Source organism: Drosophila innubila, chromosome X, assembly GCF_004354385.1.
Source record: "Drosophila innubila isolate TH190305 chromosome X, UK_Dinn_1.0, whole genome shotgun sequence".
Lineage (NCBI taxonomy): Eukaryota > Metazoa > Arthropoda > Insecta > Diptera > Drosophilidae > Drosophila > Drosophila innubila.
In genome coordinates this window covers 3,976,509-3,998,791 of record NC_047626.1, presented here as the reverse complement: position 1 = coordinate 3,998,791, position 22,283 = coordinate 3,976,509, and the positions used below count along the sequence as shown (strand labels likewise).

The 22,283-nt window shown below is 31.2% G+C and overlaps 1 protein-coding gene across 1 annotated transcript in view; it reads left to right on the top strand.

The window, feature by feature from the left end:
• The first annotated feature begins 1,880 nt into the window (after positions 1–1,880).
• The window catches only part of LOC117793304 (relaxin receptor 2), a 47,396-nt gene continuing 26,993 nt past the window's right edge, over positions 1,881–22,283 (top strand). The window contains exons 1-4 of the mRNA XM_034633591.1: positions 1,881–2,000; positions 19,637–20,089; positions 21,247–21,358; positions 22,183–22,254. Of these exons, the coding sequence (XP_034489482.1) occupies positions 1,982–2,000; positions 19,637–20,089; positions 21,247–21,358; positions 22,183–22,254 (656 nt within the window). The 5' untranslated portion in view covers positions 1,881–1,981. The remainder of the gene's footprint in view (positions 2,001–19,636; positions 20,090–21,246; positions 21,359–22,182; positions 22,255–22,283) is intronic.

Sequence of the window (22,283 nt, the reverse complement as noted above, 5' to 3'; positions counted from 1 at the left end):
GGTAAATTATGCAGCAGATATGTTTATTAGGGTGCATCGTTATTATTTCATAAAAAATGGTTACCAAAATTCGTAATCTACGCTCAATTCTATGTTGTTTTTACCAAGGCTGCAAACCGGTTCTGAACCGAACCTCGTAGAACCGGTTCGGTTCGGGTTATTAAGCAGCCTGAACCGAATCATGAACCGAACCCTTGAAATTATTTACTTTGCGAACCCGAATCTAAACCGAACCGCTTTCTAAAATAAAAGGTTCGGTTCGAAAAAAAAAATAATTACATAAATTTTATGGTTTCTAATATTACGCAATTATTTGAGACTTCGGATTAAAATAAGTCATATTTAAATCTTTAAATAAATTTTATTTATCATCAAAATTGTATTTATTTTAAAAAAAATGTTCATTAGTTCAAAATGTAAAGAAAAATTTATAACAATACAAATATTTTTTGTATGAAATTGAACCAAGGTTTGAACCCCAACTCGCGAACCGAACCGATGTCTTGCTCTATGGTTCGAACAAAATTAACAAAATTTTGGAGGTTTGCAGCCTTGGTTTTTACCAAGTAGTCGTAGTTTTAAAATCAATTCCTACACTCAAAAAACTGGGGTTTGATTGAAAAATGTTTTCCTACTTAAACTATTAAGTTCATTTCGTTCTTTCTCAATATAAGTTTTTAAAAGCATAAATATCGTATGTAACGCGCTTGGAAACAGAACAAAATGTTCTTGAACTTATCCCAAAAGTACTTTAAAAAAAGTCTAGAATCAAGTATTTTGGGATTAAATAAAAAATACTTGATATAAAAATTTTGTACTCGAATCAAGTATTTTTGGGATAGGCGAAATTGTATTTGTATTTAAAATTATTTGCTTAAATTTTCAAAAATATCATTTTCTTCACCCTTTTTTTCTAAAAAAAATTAGTTAATTTAATTTTCATGTTTCCATTTTTAAATAAACGCTTAATTTCGTATCCCAATTAATCTTAAGCGCTTCATTTCTTTTGGTAAAAATCATTTTTTTAAATATTAATTTTTGAATTTTCGCTTCAAAACAATACATATTAAAATGGCATAGAAATTAATTTGATAGATATAAAATTTTATGAAAAAAAAACACTTTTATTTTGACTTTGAGGCGCCTAATTTCTTTTTAAAAAATCGGCTCAAAATCTACAAAATTGTTGCGCTTTCAAAGCTTCTCTAAAACTGAACTGATATATACGATAACTGTAAAATGACATAGCTATTAAATCGATTCTGAAAATATTTCATTGCAAAAGTAAGTTTTTTCTTCCAAAATATTCAAAAACTTATTGACTTAACCATAAGTAATCTTTTTGAGGATAATGAAATGTTTAAAAACATTTTTAATTCCAAATTTGTTGATTCCAAATAGAATTGAGTATTACGTAGATAATAATTTTTTCAGCTTCATTCTGCACACAGCTCTTAACTTCTAACGGTTTTGGTCTTTTATTTGACTGGGCTTTCGAGCAAAGCTTTCAGTTACCAAGGCTTTTTACCTTGAACTTGATGCTTTCAAGCTTTTTTCATTCATAAATTGGTCCAGCTGATTTGTTGAATGAATGTCGAAGCGTCGCGTCGTACGTACAACGTCGTCGTCTTGTGCCGGCATCAACATCGGCACATGCCACATGTTGCAAGCTCTGCGTTTCAGTTGTTACCGTTAGCTACGCGAGCGCGTTGCCAATTTTGGCTGCGCGCAACGAAAAAAAAAACTAAAACCGAGAAAATATTGAATATACGAATTTTGGTCAAGTTAAAAACAAATCGAAAACTTGATTCTCAATCGTAAACTGATCTCAAAAATCGCGACGCGAATTCTCAATTTATTTTTGTGTGTGTGTGTTGTGTTTTTTTAAAGTGTAGTACCAAATTTATAGATTGTTTATTGCATTTGGAATTGGGAAAACAGAAAACAAAGCTGTCGCAAGTTCCAGTTTGCCACATCTGTCATGACGATAATGATGATGCGTAAGTCTTGGACAAATAAACAATTCATTTGTTGTTCCATTGATCCATTTCGGACTGATCTGTTTATGCGAGAAATGAGAGAGAATTCACCGCGAAATTCAATTATTTTATATACTCGCCGTGCTCGATCAACATAAATACAAAATACTAATTAAGTTTGGTCCAATATCTGCCACAGACATTGGCCAGAAGATCAGACATTCACAGAAATCCAACTAACAGATGCTATAGTCTATGTGTCTGAAGACTAAAGCACTACTAAAAATTGCAAGTGGAAGACGAGATCCAAAATTAGTCAGAATACAGTAAAAGTTGATTCTTTGATTGATCATTGATCGTTGATTTATGATCTTTGATTTATTGTTTTTATCATAAAGTTTCTTTCAAAAGTTTAACTCCTATTGATAGTGTTTTAACAAATTGAAATTAATCTAAGTCGTTTTTGAAATTATCCATTAAAAATCTTAGAACTTATTTTTTTTATCCAAAATAAACCTCAATTCATTTTTAAATTTAAAAATTCAGAGTTCAGTAAGATATAATCTGCTAATTTAATAAAAAAAAATCATTTTAATGCGCCTCTCTTGTATTCTCATAGTTTTATAATTCCTAGTATTACTTAATTTCTCAATTTCTTTCAGAAATTGACCCCATTTTGTTGCTCAGGTAGAACTCTAAATTTACATATACCAAGTATAAGTTTCTCACCTTTAGACCTTTAGAATGTCTTAAAATATGCTCAAGATCATTAAATTCGCTTTTGTATAAATAGAAGTTGAACCAATTTAAACAAAAATACTTAAAGAAACAGATTTCCGGAATAGTTTTCTTGGTTATGAATGAGATAATTACAAAATTATGTGTATACACCAAACACTTGGTATTATATTTTATATATATTATGTGCTGGTGAAATTTGAATATATTTACAAAATTTGTATTAATTTTTTATTAACCAAAGTATTTAAATAATACCCTTTACTCATAGTGAAAAGGTAGATATATTCCTGTTTATAATTAACGTAATTCGTTTGAATCTGTGCTTTTGTCTGTCTGTTAGATTCTATCCATCTTAAGGAGTATAAGATAGTCCTGTTTTTCTTAAACCCAAGGGACCTACGCACAGGGTATCTTTCAGTTGAGCACCCCTAAATTTTTTTAAAACATCATAGTATTTATAATTAATACCAGATTTTTACTAGCTGATATATTTTACTCTTTCATCTTTAAATTTTTCTTTTTTGCTTTTATACAGAGAAGCTTGCAAAAAATTTGTTTAAATGATTGTTTTTATGGTCATAGATAAGTTATAGTTAATCTGTTTATTAAATATATAATAGGTATAGCAATATTTAGCAACTGTGCTGAGTTTCAGGAATTAAAGTCTACTAACAGCTGAGTTCAAACGGCACAGTCATAGAAAACTATCGTATATCAAGGGAGTTTTGTAATAAAATGCACAAAAGATTTGTTTTTCTTCCTTCTGAGAATAGATTTGAACACTATTCTCTAATTTTGTAATGTTATAATTGAAATACTCTTAAATCTTTTATTATACTTAATGTGGAAAATATTTATCCAGGATTAAATTTATAAGTTTTGTTAATCTATAATTAAAAAATTTGACAACCCTGTCGAATGTCAAGTACTACAATGTCGGGGGAAATTACTTCCGCGTTGTAGGCGTGGCAGTGGGAGGAGGCTGCTCAACTTGTTTCATATGATTTAAATGGACTGCTAAAGGAAAAACGAACAATTTCAATTTCCCCAACATTGGATTTAATGAAAATTTGTAATTTGCATATTAATTCATGATATTAAATGGACGGAAAAGCGCAGAGTTATAAAATGTCAGGGGGAGGGGGGCTTATGCTTTATGTAGCGATTTACCGTTAGTCTATTAAATCTTTGTAATAAAATGTCATTAAGTTTAGTTAGTGGTGGTGCGGCCAGTGATGCCACCTTGATTTACGGTGGTGCCAAATGAACCAAAATGGACGGCGTGAAATTTACATCTGTGTGTGTAAATAGTGTGTGCGTGTGTGTGTGTGTGTGTATGTGTGTGTGTGCTGTGTTGCACTTGCGGTCACTGTGACTGCCACAAATATTTACACTTGTGCAATGTCCATGTTCCGAAAGTTGTGTTATTAGTTGTGACCACTTCACAGCTTATGCAAATTCCGACAGCATAAACAGAGAAAGAGACAGACAGACAGACGGACAGACAGACAGACGGACAGACGGACAGACAGACAGACGGACAGACGGAAAAAGATAGAGAGAGGATGGGACAACGTACACACAGGAAAATGCTCTGGAATTCTGGTGAAATCGACTCATACATTTGTCAGAAGTAAGGAAATTTCGAATTTTCTTAAAGAAAGTACAAAATACTTGATTTAAGCACGATTTTTCTCAGCAATATTTTGATAGGCGGACTCTGTAGATTTTTTTTAAAATTTGATTTAATATTTTTAGTTTCTTTGCCTCTTTTAATGTTGCGTCTATACCATTAAATCCGCATATTGTCTTAATTTATATTTTATATCAAATATTTTTATTTTATGTATGTGTTTATTGAGTTTCCCAGCACGACATGTATAAACTTATTATTTAATGTGCTAGTCACGATTTCATTATTATAAAAATTTTTCCATATATATACAACTCTTTGACCTGACTCACTGACTGACTTATCATTGCACAGCTCAAACCGTAAGACTTAGACGGCTGAAATTTTCACACAACGCAGCTGAGACGATTTCATCGAGCAACAAGGCGACTTTTTGGAAAATTCGACCTGCAAGTTGGTGAACTTTAGGGTCTAAGTTTACACTTACCATAAGACCTAGAAGACTGATTTGATTATTATAAAAATTGCTTCCATATATATACAACTCTTTGACCTGACTCACTGACTGACTGATCATTGCACAGGTCAAACCGTAAGACCTAGAAGGCTGAAATTTGCACACAACGTAGTTGAAGCAATTTGATCATTCAATGTGGCGACTTTTTGAAAAATTCGAACTGCAAGTTGGACTAAGTTCACAATTTAAGAAATATATTATAAAAATGTTATTTTTTTCTGTGTAAAGCAACAATTTATGACCGCATCACTTGAACCACACTCCGGGTCCAGTTAATACGGCAATTACTTTGTGCATTGCGGTGTGAGAATTAAAGTCCAAAAGGCAAATTCAATCCTTTCCCCTTCCACCAATAAAAAACAGCTGTTTGATGTTTTTTCTCGGGACTAGCAAATGAACTGCACGAAAACTCACAAGTGGGAACAGTTGAAAATAGAGGAAAAAGTGAGAGTTACGCAAATGGAAAATGATAAATTGATGCGGCGTTTGGTGACAAAAGCAAACAAACAGCATATCCCCAAAGCAGTCTTTGTGGGTGTGGTTTTTTGGGTTTGAGTTTGACTTTTTGAAGTCGCATTTTAATTACAAGATGATGCTGAGACAGACAGAAAAAAAGGGATAAGTAAGGGTTATTAAATAAAAGCTATGCAAATATTTGATTAATGTTTTCATTTCATTCATCCGAGCTTAAATTAAGTGGAAGAGATTGAGACATTGAGCTGTCAGGGTTACCACCTGACATTTAACTTAAACAGCGCTGTTAACTTGTTCATGAAGCGCTGTCCACTGTCCACTATAGTAAAGTTAAATAGTTATATAAGTAAAAAAAACCATTTACAGTGCTATTCATAACTTTAAGTCCACAAAACGTTAGTTTAGTGTTGTAAAATACAAACAGTTTTGTTATACAAACTACAAATAAATCAAATTTGAAATTTCCAGTTGGGAATATCGCCTTAAAAATTTTTATTTTTAATTCAAAATATATTATTTAAGTGTTGTAAAAAACACAAAAGTGTCAATACAAAGGCAACAATTAATTTTTGATTATATTTAGAACCAACTATAATAATTCTACTAAATTCTCGATACCGCAGTGGAAAAGATTATTAAAAATAGTTCAGTTCACACTTTCCTATTTTAGTGTTGTGAAATATACAACAAACAACCAATTAAATATTTGCTTATTTTCAGAACAAAACTAACATAATTATGAATAAACTCCCAATGCCACATTGCAATATCGTTTTTAAAAAAAAGTTTACTCATTTCCTCGCACTCTGACATAACCTCAAAAAATATGCGCAACGCCCTCATGAAGTGGTAACACCCTGCTCCACTTCCGTAGTGCCGCTTCAGTATTCATTGAGCAACTTTTTAAGTTATCTTCACACACAAATTCACGCAGTCTGTATTTGGGGGCGTGAGTGCCAAACGAATCCTTTGAATAACGCAGCGGCAGGAAAAAACAAATAATTTGTACTCCCGACCAGGCTAAAAATTTGTGCGTTTTTTTGTGGCCATAATAACTATGTATGTATGTTAGGGTGCATCGATTTTTTTTTTCATAAAAAATAGGAACCCAAATTCGGAAACTTCGTTAAATTCAAATATGCTTTCACCTAGAAACAATAGGTCGAAAATCAATTCCTAGTTCCCACTATTTTGAGTTGAAAAATTTTGTATTTTTAGTCCTTGCATGGACGAAAATAATTTTTTATGGCCAATTCGTCCTTTGAATCTATAAAATTTGTAAGTTCCTGGTTCCTAAAAAGAGTTTTGATAACTATCTAGTTAGGATCAGACTAAAAACAATAAAAAAAATGCGAATAAAAACTTGCTAGGAATTACAAAAAATAACATTTTTCAAATCAAAAAGTTTGAGCCAGGAATTGATTTTAAGATTGTGGTTTCTTGGTGAAAATATCTTCGAATTGCGCGTAAACTACGAATATGGGTTCGCATTTTTCAATTTTTTTGGTCCCATACAAATTGATGCACCCTAATGTATGTAGTTGAAGAGAGAGAGAGACAGGGAGAGAGAGAGAGAGAGGAACCGGGACCGAGTTGTAGTCCAAGTTCATTTCCACATGCACACGTCTATTGCCTGCCACATGGAAAATGAACCCGATTTTCCATTTAAGCATCTGTCGCCCACGGCTGATACCCTGTCCAAGGAGTGAGTAGTGGGTGGGCACAGTTCTGGGGCTGGGGTAGTTGGGGAGCATTGCGGTTGTTGATGGGAATGATTCGTAACCGTATCTGTAGTGCACTTGTTTGTAATTTGAATACAGCAATCATTATTTATGGACGATGGTTTCACATTTATCGCCGCAGATGCCTGTATAATGACGTAGCATCCAATGTATTCCCTCCCCTATACCCTTTTCCCCCTTTCCCCCTCTTCCCTTCAGTGCGATTGTCGCGCTAATCGACGCCAAAAGTTAAACCCAATATCAAGTGACAAGTGATAAAGACGAGCGTTAAAGACAAGTCAGTTTAAAGTTTGATATAGTTTTTGTTAATACCCTGTAGCTCAAAAATACCAAGTGGTATACCGAATGTAAGTTCTACATCTATCAATTATATTAGATTCCAATGAGCTTGATATTTAGTAGTCTGTAAACTGACTCGTCTGAAAAATTCAGACGAGAAATACAGGGTATCTTCAGTTGAACTTATCCAATATTCTTTCATTTTTCTTAAAGTATGCAAAAAGAAAGTCTTGACAATTGCCTGGCAAAATGAAAGCTATGGATGAATTTTTAAAAACTTAGGGTATCTGGCAGTCGTGCATGTGTTAAATGCTTTAAAATTTGAAAAATCACTACGGACGGCAATTTATTCTTTATATATTTATTTAAAGTGCAGGCAAAATTTTTGAAATTATTTAATATGCAGGGTATCCACATGTCTAGCAGATTTATGAATAAAAATTTTTTTTTTTTTTTGGTATTGGGAAGTTCAAAAATTTAAAAATAACATAATTGCTAGATTCCCAACAATAAAAATTTAAAAAATGCGGGGTATCTGCATGGCGAGCAGTGTCTCAGTTTCAGATTATCTGCAGTCGAACGTTCGTACTATTTTCTTGGGGTATGCAAAAAATATTATGACTATTGCCTGGCAAATATGAAAGTTATGGATGAATTTTTAAAAACTTAGGGTATGTGGTAGTCCAGCATATGTGAAACGCTTTAAAATTTTAAAATCTAAAATTTCTTTATAATTAGTTTAGATTATTTTAAACATCACATAACTGTTGCATGCCAAATATACATATATATTTAGTATACAGGGTATCTGCATATCGAGCAATATTTTATTTTTTGGCAATCGGAAGCCCAAAGCATAATTGAATTGTCGACAGGTGTAATGACAGCCTAAAAGGTTACGCATCATTAGGACAGAATCATTTAAATGTAAGTGAGACTTTCGCTGAGAATTTGGAGACGTCTCTACTTGAACAGCCCGGAGTGTAATTGAGCTAAGTGATCCAAAAGGTGGCAAAGCAATTCGTTGAACCAATTCCAATTCCAATTCGAATTCGAATTCCAATTCACATTGAGTGATTGTCTAACCGAAAAAAAACTGATGCTAAATATTTATGACTCGGATGGATTACGGACATTGACAGCCGGAAGTGGGAATAGGGAAGTGGATGAGAAAATGCACTCAAAGCACTTAAGACCAATGATAGGAACGCGTATTCCCCTTTAAGCCTATAACTATGCTTTTGCAATCATTCTCCATTTTTGTAGGATTTGGAGAAATGTCAATAGATTACGTATATGTTTATCAATGATTGCAAGTTTATTCTTAGACATAATACAACATGCTCATCTCTTCAATTGAAACTTTTACTTTGATACAATGCCTAATAGGTTTGGATTATTAAACCTAATGGATTTTCTTTAGAACGTGACACTCGAACTATATGTGAAGTAAAATAAATTCATGAAAAAACAATCAATGAACTCGGAACAAGTTACCAAAGCTCAATAAGTTGATGACAGATGAAAGATAAAGTAATTAAATTGACATTGAAGGTCAACTGGGATTTGAACTTTTGTAGTAAAATGTGAGCATTGATGACAAGTAAATATACTTATAGCTATAATCGAAATATTCTTTCTAACATGTGATTAGAATAAGTGTGTTTTTAATGACTTGTTAGAAAGGCTAGAAAGTATGTGATCAAATTTATATATCGTATTAGAAATACATAAATAATATATAAGAACCCGCATACTAAATTTGGTAACTCGAACTTTTGTTGTGCTTGAGCTTAAATAGATAATAAATATATAGACTGGACATTTGAGCTGCAGAAAAATGCCAAAATGCGAATGAATTAAATTAATATCAAGGATATTAAAAGTCCCCAAGTAAGGCTCCAAAATATAAAAAACGTTACATATGATAATATAAATCGTGGCAAATTTCAAGATAATAAATCTTAGCAGTAATGAATAACCATAAAAAATATTTTCTGTTTTTAAATAAAATAATGTTGGTAGCATATTTTAATACAAAAAACAAAGTATGATTATATAAATCGGGGGAAATTTCTAGATAAAAAATCTTAGCAGTAATGAACAACCACAAAAAATATTTTCTGTTTTTAAATAAAATAATATTATAATTCAAAATATAAAGTATGATAATATATATCGGGGAAATTTTGAGAAAATAAATCTTAGCAGTAATGAGTAACAATTAAAAAATAATTTTAGTTTCGATTAAAATAATATGGATAGCATATTTTAATACTTTATTACATAATACCAACACTATATTGAGTACTATAGACCAAAGTTGTAGTTAGACTACTTAAAGAAATAAACTACCTAAATATTAATAGAACTGTTTAAAGTGTTTTGCCTAAAGTGAACTTAGTTTTAAAATTATATGTTTTGGATAAAGCTGATCTTAGATCTGCTTAAATGTGATTAATTAAGTGAAAAATCTTTAAGCTTAGTAAGAATATAATATAACTTTTATTAGAGCTTCGTTTGAATATAATCAATAAAAAAAAAATATTAAGAGCTGGTTCCAATAAAAGTTGAAGCTTATTTTGTGGCAGAAACTTATCACAAAAAAAAAAATAGATAACAATTGTATAAAATAGCTTTAAGCTTCAATTCAGTCTGATCAATTTAAAAAACGTTTCATATGGTAATATAAATCGGGGGGAATTTCAAGCTAATAAATCTTAGCAGTAATGAATAACCATAAAAAATATTTACTGTTTTTAAATAAAATAATATTTTAATACAAAATATCCAGATAAGTAAGATCAATTCAAGGATAGAGCTTAAAGCTGTAATTTACAAATCAAAATCTGCTCTAGATAAAGTTTATCTGTAATGGGAAGTATATAGACATGTCAGGATCAGGGTCATAAGGTCATTTAATGTAATTAGCATGTGATTGCTACCAGAGGGGGGCTACTAAGCCGGGTGATAAGAGGGGTAAAGGGGGATTGCCGCCTGTCACTGACAAGACAAACATATGAAAAAAGGCCACAAAATGAATGTTTGCACAGTGGCAAATCCAGTTGATATGCTGTGTATACTGTAAGTGTGTGTGTGTGTGTTGTGCACACACATGAAAAATAGCATGCGTAATTTCTTGATTGAAGCGTAAATTCCTCGCATAGGCTTAAGCCTTAAGGCCAAGTCCTTTGCTCGCAACGGGCCAAGTTTAAACGGTTACAGGCTAGCTTAATTTAACGGAAGGCGGATGCGGATGCGGATGTTCAATGCGGATACACTGAGAAAAAACATTGAGCATTTCTGTAATTTAACAGTAAATATTCAAGTAGAAACGTTCTCAAAATCTGAATGTATTCAAAATTTCTTAAACTGAGTACAAAAATATCAAGATTGATTTTCACAAACCCAAAATTCTTAGAATGAGATTTTTTTGGCATATTTTATTTACATTTTGGAGTTACTTCCAGTCTCTAAAACATCAAACAGTTGTCCCAAAATGTAATTGCTTGTATAAGAAAACATTGTCATATTTTGTTTAATTTAACTCTTAAAACATATACAAGTAAATAATATTAAATAACATTTATAATGGTGTTTTTTGTTGTTTAGCGGTCTTTCTTCTTTGTGATAGGAATTGACCAGCGAATTAAGCTTGAGAATTCTAAGGTGCAAAAATTATAATAATATCTTAAAAATATGCCAAAATATTTTTAGTAAAAAAAAATGTCATATTTGAGTGAATTTCAACCTCAAAACTTACTCTTTCAGGCACAAAAAAATCCAATACGAATTTGTTATAAAAAAAACTCTGTTTTTTCTGGAATTATCTTAACCAAACTCATAGATTTAATATTTGAGATGGTCCTATATATTTTGATTAAGTTTTCTAAAAATCGAACTATTATATCATAGCTGTCATAGGAATGACTATTCAGACTTTAAAATTTAAGATCGTTTCATACTAAATTTAAGAATTTAAGTACACATCAATCTTAAATATTCAGCAAAAAACAAAATGATATCAATTCAAGTACGCAAGTGCTCAATTTTAGAATGATTTATTTTTTTCAGTGCATGCTTGCGAATATTGGAGGCCCATGTCCTGTGGCCTTTGTCACAATCTGTCTGTCTGTCTGTCTGTCAGTGTGTCCGTCTGTTCGTCTGGCATTTATATTCATTTGGGGCATTGGTTTTGTTGCCACTTATTGACTTTTATTTTGGGCCATGCTGACTATGATTAATACTTGTGGCCAGCTAACGGTACTTGGCTGTATGTGTGTGTGTGTCTAGTTGTATTATTTTTAGGCTCAAGAAACAATTAAATTTTGTGTTGCTAACAAATTACGTGGTATATTGCATTCGTTGCTTTTGTCTTGGTTTTGTGGGACTTTAATGGGTTAACAATTAACCCATTGGCATGCGCTGGTATTTTTTCTTAAGTGCACCACTCCCATACTATATATATTGTGTAGTTTTGTTGTTTTTTTACTTTCGTAGATTTTAAAAATAAATTACAGTGTATGCCACGTAGCTGTGGCAAGGGGAAACGAACGGGGAAAGGGGCAACATGCCCCATTTGTGTTTATTATCAGCAAATTTGCTTTTTTGTTCTTTTCTTATTTAATTTAATTCTGGGCACTCGAAATTCTTGTTTACAGAAATTTTTTAACCAATCGAATTGTATTTAAAATTCCAACTGATTGTAGACTATGCTTTCCTCAGTATATATGTACATAGATATCTATAGATCTATAGTTTCCATAGCTAGATTTCGACACTCTACTCCACAAAAAATGGGCTAACAGAAACAATTGAAAAAAACATCATTTGAATCTAAACATTGGCGCGAAGTGAATAAAACTTTTGGAATTTCTCGAGTCATTTTCCAGCATGAGTTTTCCTTATGCCCATGCGGCATTTTTTCCCCAAATATTTGGAAAAACGTTGCTTATCTTATTTGACTTGAGTATGAGAATATAGTATGTAAGTATATTTGCTTTTGGATCATCTGATGGCACTTACGTCACAGCTGGGAAAGTTTTAAGAGGATCATCTGCATTTTAATTGAAAATCGATTCTACAGAATTACTTTATCTTAAATATATGCTGTTCATACCCTGTAGTAAAATAAAAAGTTGCAAAATGGTTATCAGAAGCTGAATTTATCTATATATATATATTAAGTTAGTCAGTTTAATCATCTCAACACAATACTCGGGTTTATCGAATATAATTACTGCCACATTTTTGAAGATACAGCCTTAATTTTGGGGTTGATTTGTGTATAAATATATTGTCCTTATGTTCTGAATATTTTATAAAGTTTCCATAGAAATTCTTTTACGCAGATGAAATCATGAAATGCAATCGAAAAGAATAAAAAGTTCGTGTTACTCAAATTTGCGCTGCTTTAAAAGTTTTTTGTGAGCAAATTAAGTCTACAAATCCAATAAAACTATGTTGATTTAGAACCTTTTTTCCGTTAAATTTTTTACTTTAAAAAACTATTGAATTTTAAATCAATTTCTATATATTTTAAGTTAAATTTCAAATGATATTTATCATTTAAAGCCCTTTTTCATAGTCTATTTAAATTTAAATAAAGTAATATTTTCAAATTTGACATTAATTTCGATGCATTTAAAGTGCAAATATTTTTTAAATAGTTATCCAACCCTTTATTAAGAGATTAATAAAACTTACCTCAGTTAAATATGGGAAAAATTGTCCGTAAACTTTAAAGTCAAGATAAGATATCACTTATTTTTATTTATTTTATATTTTTATTATTCAACATCAACTAATAGTAGTTAAAAAAAATATGTAAAATAAAATGAATAAATTGGTTTTAGCATGGCATACCCTGTCAAAGCCATATTGCACTACAGGGTATGCATTTAAAGATTTAAAGATGCGTTCTTTGTTCTCAAAGGTGTAGTTAGCACCTATTTGGAATGCCATTGCCTCTGGAAAAACAGACACAGACGTCACGAGAAATATACAAAAAAAAAATATATATATTAAAGCTTTAGTAAAGAAAGAAGACAATACTAATGAACAGGTCGACACAGCGACCCATCGGCCAATAATTATAATCGAAAATGCTACAAGTTGTTTACATGGCCAGACCCACAAAAAAAAAAAAAAAAAAAATGCTGAATCGACCCGATAACATTTACCGCAACTATTTCTGTGAATGTCAGTGTATGGCTGTGTGTGTGTGTGTGTGTTTGTGTATTGGTTTAGGTTGATCGTTTGGCTTATTCTTTATAGGTCGGGTGCTATTTTCGGGGCATTTTAATTATTTGAAATGGACATAAACAATTGCGGGCAATTGAGCGCCTTCAATGGAGTGAAGTGTATTTGTTTTTTCGCCCCTTTGCAGGCCAAATGAGTTGTGCAGTACCGACCCAAAAGACGTGCTGTGTTGCCAAGGCTCTACGAATTGGAATTTACAGTGGTCGGCATATGTATTTTGACAAAATTTAAAGTTATATCTACTCATAATTTGAACTAACTTTATGCAGATTTTAACATCAATGAAAGGTCATTTAAATCCTGTTTGAATGATACAAAATTTTCCTTAACCCATTAAGTACCCATTGAAAATTTTGAATTTATGACGACGTAGAATTGAGTCAGATTTTAAAACTTTTTAAAAATGTTTTAATGCAAAAAGTTACTTCAAACAATTCTAATAGTGACTGCAAAAAGAATGATTCCAAAATCTCTTTGCTTATATTTTTTTTATGATTTTTTGAAAAGTACTCAAAATTAATATTACAAAATTTTTCTAAGATCATCCCTTTCAAAAAATCATAAAAAATTTAAGCAAAGAGATTTTTGAAAAATTCTTTTTGCAGTCACTATTAGAATTGTTTGAAGTAGCTTTTTGCATCAAAACATTTTTTGCTTAAGCCATAGGAAAAGAGTCAAAAAAGTAAATTTTTACATAAATTCATAATTTATAATGGGTACTTAATGGGTTAAGGAAAATTCATTCAAACAGGATTTAAATGATTTTTTCATTGATACTAAAATCTTCATAAAGTTAGTTTATGAGTAGATTTAACTTTACATTTTGTCAAAATAAATATGCCGAGCACTGTATGTGGCAGAGTTGTGCAAGCTTTTCGGGCTAGAGTTGTGGCAAAAGAAAAGGCCTAATGCGCGCTCTCACTCTTACGCTGTCGCCCTCTCTTTCAGCACGGTTAGCTCATCAATCAAAGAGCCGCGTTGCCAACCAAACATTTCAATTTGCTGGCAAATGTGTTGACAAACGTCCTTAGGACACAGACCCACGTCTCGAGTTGAGCTTGTTTACACGCTGCAGCGACTGCTCTATCTCTTTCTTTCTCTTTATCTCTTTCTCTCTCTCTCTCTGCTGCACATTAGCAACACGTGTCAAGTATACGCCCCTTCATCCCTGCAGTGTGGCCGCACTTAATTACACTTTTATGGAGTCATCGTCGCTGTGTTGTCCTTGCATCCTTGCATCCTTGCCTCCTGGTTGCAACTTGCAATTGTATATTGTTGCAATCCTCCTGACTTTTGCCTTTCATTGCTGTCACTGAGTTATGAGCTGATGCAATTTCTCCAGCTTCCATTGTTGCGCTTCCTCTCAACTTTTCTCTCTCTCTCTCTCCCTCACATCTTCAGCTTCATCTTCTCCATGTTGTTATTTATTCACATTAACCTTGTCTTTTGCCATAGCAATAACCGCACTGGGACTCTTCATGTTGTTGTTGTTGTTGTTGTTTGACCTGGCAACTGGTTTCCTGTTGTGGTTCTATTCTTTTGAAATCCGCTTAGCCTATTAATGCTTTTCTTTTACTATTCACTTAAGATAAGCATCTCTTGCAGCTCTTATCACACAATCAAAGATTTGAACTCTCACACGCCTTTGTTTCATCACAGCAAATTAGTTTCCTGCATAACTTTCGTAATTAAGAAGCTTTTCGTATGAAATTTGGCGAATTAATAGAAGTTATGCCTAAAGTGGCATATACCAAATATTGGCAACTTCTCTTGAAAATTATTGCTTTAATTTGTTTTTAAAAAATTGCTTTTGCTTGGAAATAAAATTGTATAAACTATAGAGAGACAAGGCTCCAACAATAATACATATATTTTAAGTACACCTACTTTATAGGTAATATTTATTATAGATTCCATATAAACATTTGCATTAATTCAATATAAAAATACTTCAAATATATTTTATAGTAATTCTTTTTCTCATAGCCTGTAAAAATGGCCTATAAATGCATTAATATTACCAAGTATATAAATCTTAATACAAAATAAAAATCCTTAAAATATGTTCTTTAGTAATCCTTTTTATTATACCCTATAAAAATGGTTCATTAATTCATTAATAATACCAAGTATATAAGTTTTAAAAAAATATCTCAAAATACACTTAATTTAAATTCATTTACTTTATAAATATTGAAATTTATTCTATGACTTAACACATCTCTTTAAAATATACTTTATTACATTTAAATTCTTTCAAGTTTTAATCAAATTCAATTTTTTTTTAGTTCCCTTACATTTGAAAATTTAAATTTTAGCTCATTTACAAGCACTTAAATATTATATATTTTGATGTATACAGGGTATGTGAAAATATACCCTTTAGCATTTTCCTTTTGCCTCCGCTAATGCACAATTTGATTTGTTGTTATTTTCGCCTTGTGTGCAACTTTTATTTGTCTTGTTTACCACATGAAAAGCTCATTTGTTTTTAATTTTAATGATGCAAGCTTCTGCATTACATAAGAATATTCCTGTATTATTGGTTTACGGACTTATAAAATACACGTATTAATCTATAGAAAGTGGAAATAATGATTTGAAAAATGCAATAATGTACTAAGTCTGGAAAATTTTATTTCGGAATTTTTTTAACGATTTTCTACACTTCGGCAGGATAACTAAAAAAGTTGCAGAAAATGGAAAAGATTTGTATCATTGTCTTATCTTTTAATGTTTTTCTAATTAAGATTTTCCAAGCCTTAAAAATACCTCTTTAAACAACATTCGATTCTCCAATTTTAACAACATTTTTACAGTTTCAAATCGATAGTTTTTAAAGCAAGTATATTATTTTGTATCAGATGAAACTTGTATTTCACATTTGTTGAACTAACAGGATATCAACATATTATTTTTTAGTTGATTAATTTTACCCTTTGTTCATAAAATTCTTTAAAAAGGGCTTATTAAAATAGCAAATAGCACATATGCACAGGGAAATATATCTTTGACATTGAAAATTCTGTGCTTTCCTAAAGAGTTACAAAAAACCTTTATTTTTAAAACTAAAACAAATATTAGGGTTTATAAGTATCTAAAACTTTCAATTAAATATTTCCTAAAAAAATCGTAATATTTTAAAATCTATTAAAAAACTAATGTGGTATGATAAAGCTATGTTTTTTGTGAACTAAAATTAAATATGTATTTCAGCTGTGTTTTCTAAAAAATTTTCAAATTAGAAAAAGAAGAAGGTAAAAAAATGTTTAAACAATTTTTAGCAGAGAGAGGCATCAGTTCTACAAATCTTAAAATGTTTGTTTGCATATATTGTAATTGATTTGAATATGAAGTTGATGTGTTAAATAAATTTGTGTGATTCATTCTTAATTACAGGGTATACTCCCTGTCTAGCTCAATGTATTTACTGTTTTTTGCTGCTGTTTAATTTAATTTGATTTTCCCCATTTCCTTCTTTGTTGTTGCTGTTGTTGTTGTTATTGCCCTGTGTCTGATTTACATTTATTTGTTTACCTTTTGCTGTTTTTTATTACTTTTTTAACCGAACGTTGAAATTCTCATTTGGCCGAACAGCTGTCAGCGGAGCTATCAAAAAGTCACCCACATTGATGGCTTATCAATGAAGCGGAAAGTGCCATCCTACCTCTCTCTCTCTCTCTCTCTTTCCCTTCCTGTCTCCCTCCAAACCGCCAACTTATTAGCGGAGTGTGGGGAATTTGTTGCCCTTTGGAGAATTTCACAGGCCATTGAGCCATGTCCCAAATGTACTGTGCATAATTTTTATTACTAGCAATTTTATTGCATATTTTACATATTTCGCATATTCACAAATTGCGATTCACTTTCAATGCCATTGCCCTCGAAAAAAAAAAAACATATCCATACCCCTATCGTCATTCCCATATCCCAATACGATTCCATTCCGTTCCATCTGGCAAAATGCATCGTAAAAAGTGTTCTGCATTAAATGCAATCATTAAAAATGATAAATGTTTATGCCGAGTGCTTCAGAAATGCGAACTGGAACGACAATTGAGTCAGTTCCACTTAATTGGTTCCATATATCATATGATAATACTTGTAGCATTATTTTCAATAACTCCCTAAGCTAAAATTATTTTCTATATGATTATTGACAGTTTTAATGATCAGCTTTATGATATTAATGTTAAATCTAATTATTTAAAATTCAATTTTTGTCAGAGATAAACTTTTTTCAAAAAGCTGACGAAATTTGCTTAAGATATTTAAAAAAAAAATATTGTTTGAGGGATAAAGTCTTCCAATTTTGTTGATATTCAGAAATATAATATTTTTACTTAAAAGAAACTTCTATACCAAGTTTCAGTCAATTGGCTTAATAAAGAGATGAGTTCACATAGAAGAGCAAGAGAAAGGGCAAATAAATAATAATATAATATTATATTTATAAAAAAAATATTCTTTATGTAATTAACATTTTAACTATATAATTTTTGTTACAATAACAGTCATAGATGTCGATTTCTTTATAGAATCTTTCAATTTAAATTCCCTGAGATCTACTTCAAATTCACTAATATTTCAACTCTTCCATATACCATATATACCATATATAAACTACTCGTTCCACTGCTATTTACAATTGACCAAAAAGCTTTTAGCCAACCAATTGTTTTGGCCTACTTGAAACGAGATTTATTAAAACTAAATGCTTTGCCCCGATTCGGCCTAAAATTTTAATCAAATCGATAGCATTTTCAGTGTGTCCACAGCTCATCGAGCTGCGATCTATTTAGAAACTGCGTTTCTTCGCCTCTGTTTAGACAAATCAATAATTTTTGATATTTTACTACGCGTGTTTTAATTATTTGGCCTTGAGACGCAGATTGGCAGCGTTTTGATCGCAAATATCTGTACATTACATATCATTGGATTTTGTGTATTTCATTCTATATAGATTGGAATGTCCAAATATTACAATATATGCGAGTTTTACTTAACACTGTTCGGGATAGAGTAGGTCGAGGTAAAATCTATTTATATTATAGGGAAATCTACCGAGTATGTGAGTGAGAAATGAAGTTGATTATTTGGCTAGAAGATGACTAAAAAGTTTATCTAAAGTTGTTATGTAAAAATACATCGAAAATTCGACTTTGAGCTTTTTTTGAAAAACTTCAAACAGCTATAACTTTGTGAAAACTGAACCGATTTCATTGCGGAATGACAATTATATCATTATTTGGCCTCTATTTTGATTCTGCATCAAAATTTCAAAACTGAATTTTTTTCGATTACAATTCATTTTTTTCATACTATCGATTACTGTTCATTTTTTTTCATATACTTTCCACTTAACACTTTCTTAAAAATTTCGGAATTTCATAGCTTGGTCAGATCTTTAACGATTTCCTTACAGAATGATCATTTTATCATTATTTGGCCTCTATTTTGATTCTTCATCAAAATTTGAAAACTGATTTTTTCTCCATTACTATTCATTTTTTTCATACTATCGATCACTGTTCATTTTTTTTCCTATATTTTCTACTTAACACTTTCTCAAAAATTTCGGACTATCATAGCTTGGTCAGATTTTAAACGATTTCCTTGCAGAAAGATCGTTTTATCAATTTTTGGCCTCTAATTTAGTTTTAAATTAAAATTAAAAAATTCAATTTTTTTTCTTTACTGTGCGATTTTCCATACATTTGATTACAGTTCATTTTTTTAGCTATACTTTCCACTCAACACTTTTTCAAAAATTTCTGAATATCATAACTTGGTCAGATCTTAATCAATTTTCTTGCGGAATGATCGTCTTATTATTATTTGGCCTTTACGTTGATTCAGCATTAAAATTTGAAAATTCTTTTTAAAAATTCTATTTTTTTTGTTGATACTTAAAAGTAAAGGGATATTAGTAAGAATTTGGATTAACACCTCATGATCTAAGCTTTTAATATACGTACTAATGCAAAGTCCCACCCATTTTTATTTATAGCAGGTCTAAGTCTTTGTGCTCTGCTCTCGCTGGCAACAATGTCCCTGGCGAGCATTACGATAAGTGTGGAAGAGTCTAGATTCTCATTAAAATCCAGCATGGTACAGAGTAATACGATATATATGCTTGGCGATGGGAATGGAGATGGAAATGGAGCTGGAAAAGCAATTGGTACTCTTCTAAATAGAGAGGAAGATGCGGAACTGGTTGAGAACGATTCGGAGATACTGTTGCCCGATGACAAGGACAATTGTCCGGCGGGTTATTTTCATTGCAATACATCAGCTCAATGCGTTCCACAGCGTGCGAATTGTGATGGAACTGTGGACTGTGATGATGAGTCCGATGAATGGAACTGTGTGAATGAAGTGGATGCCAGGTATTGGGATCACTTGTTTCGCAAAAATCCATTTGGACGTCAGGGAATGGATGACAAACCGATTGGCGAGTGTTGTAAGTATTCATTCAATTGTACACAGAAAAAAAAACTGTCTAAAACTAAAGTTTTAAATTCCTGCTGTATTTTATAAGTATTCAGAATTATATTGAAGACATTTTTTTTTTTTGTTCTATTCATTGGTTTGATTTTATACCATATTCAAGTATTTTTTTCGGTGTACTGGCTTCATACAAAATTTTATAAAAAAACAAACAAGGTCAATGTAATTAAGGACCGTCGTTATGGGGACTGCGACTGTGCAAGTGGCGCCAACAAGCGGACGGTAGACGCACTCACCATTGAGGTTATGTCCTCTGCATTATTATAGAATATTCGCATGTAAATTTTGCAAGTTTTCAAAAAAAAAACTTTCTAAATTTCAAGTTTTAAATTCCTGCTGTATTTTATAAGTATTCAGAATTATTCAGGATACTTTTTTGTTTGTTTTTTTTTTTTGTTCTATTCATTTGATTTATTTTATACCATATTCAAGTATTTTTTTCGGTGTACTGGCTTCCTACAAATTTTTATAAAAAAACAAACAAGGTCAATGTAATTAAGGACCGTCGTTATGGGGACTGCGACTGTGCAAGTGGCGCCAGCAAGCGGACGGTAGACGCACTCACAATTGAGGTTATGTCCTCTGCATTATTATAGAATATTCGCATGTAAATTTTGCAAGTTTTCAAAAAAAAAACTTTCTAAATTTCAAGTTTTAAATTCCTGATATATTTAATAAGTATTCAGAATTATTCAGGATACTTTTTTGTTTTTTTTTTTTTTTGGTTCTATTCATTTGATTGATTTTATACCGTATTCAAGTATTTTTTTCCGTGTACTGGCTTCATACAAATTTTTCATAAAAAAACAAACAAGGTCAATGTAATTAAGGACCGTCGTTATGGGGACTGCGACTGTGCAAGTGGCGCCAACAAGCGGACGGTAGACGCACTCACCATTGAGGTTATGTCCTCTGCATTATTATAGAATATTCGCATGTAAATTTTGCAAGTTTTCATTTACCATAACATGCAGCTTAATTGAAAGCACAATTATTCGCAATGTGAATATCAAATATAACGAGCAGGTTCAAACCACAGTGAAAACTCGTTAATGTGTTCTTTCACTCACTCTTTCTTTCTTTCTGTCTCTTCTTCTTATTCTTTTGCAGCCTGGATCAATGCCAATTTCAGTTGTCCCTGTCGTGGCTCTGAGATATTGTGCCGTTTCCAGCATCTCACAGCGTTGCCACTGCGTTTACCCAGCAACAATCTGACAACGCTGTAAGTATTAAAAGTTACAAAGGAATCTTTTTATATTAATCAATTTTGAACTGTCTTAAAAACAGTCTTAGAAAACATTAACTTTTAAATTACTTTTTAATGAAAAGTGTTCTTTTATACAATCTATTATAATTTGACTAGACTTAAACGCTGAGTATTTTCTCGCAGTGTATTCTGTTTAATTTAATGAAAATATTTCACTCATAAATAATAATCAAATAAATATTTCTAATAAACTTGTAGATTAATATAATTAAATTTAGTTTTGAAAGTTTTCTAATTACTTTTATTTCACTTGACTGATACACTGAGTATTTTGTCGTAGTGAATTCTATTTTTTTTTTATAGTTGAAAATATTTCACTTGATTTAATGAATATATTTCACTCATAAATGATAAGCAAATAGTTATTTCTAATAAACTTGTAAATTAATAGATTAATATAAATAAATTTGGTTTTGAAAATTTTCTATCAACTTTAATTTGACTTGACTGATACACTGAGTATTTTCTCGTAGGGAATTCTATTTTTTTTTTATAGTTGGAAATATTTCACATACAGCTCTAATGAATATAATTTTTTAAAATGTAAACTGAATATGAAAATATTTATATGTGAATAATTTGTGAATACCAAATAGTTATTTTAATGAAAAGTCTTATTTTATACAATCAACCTTTATTTGACTTACTTTATTTGTGCAATAATCATTTTCTCGCAGTGTATTCTTTTTATAGCTGGAATTATTTAATTCATGGTGCTATTGATTGTTTGTTATGAACTTGTTATTATAAGTATATATTTTAATTGTCTCTACTTACAGCGACCTAACGGGCAACAACTTTGACATCATCCACGAAACCTTTTTTAGTGCTCTGCCCGATTTGGAGAGTCTGTAAGTAACGACATCTGGATAAAGTAGAA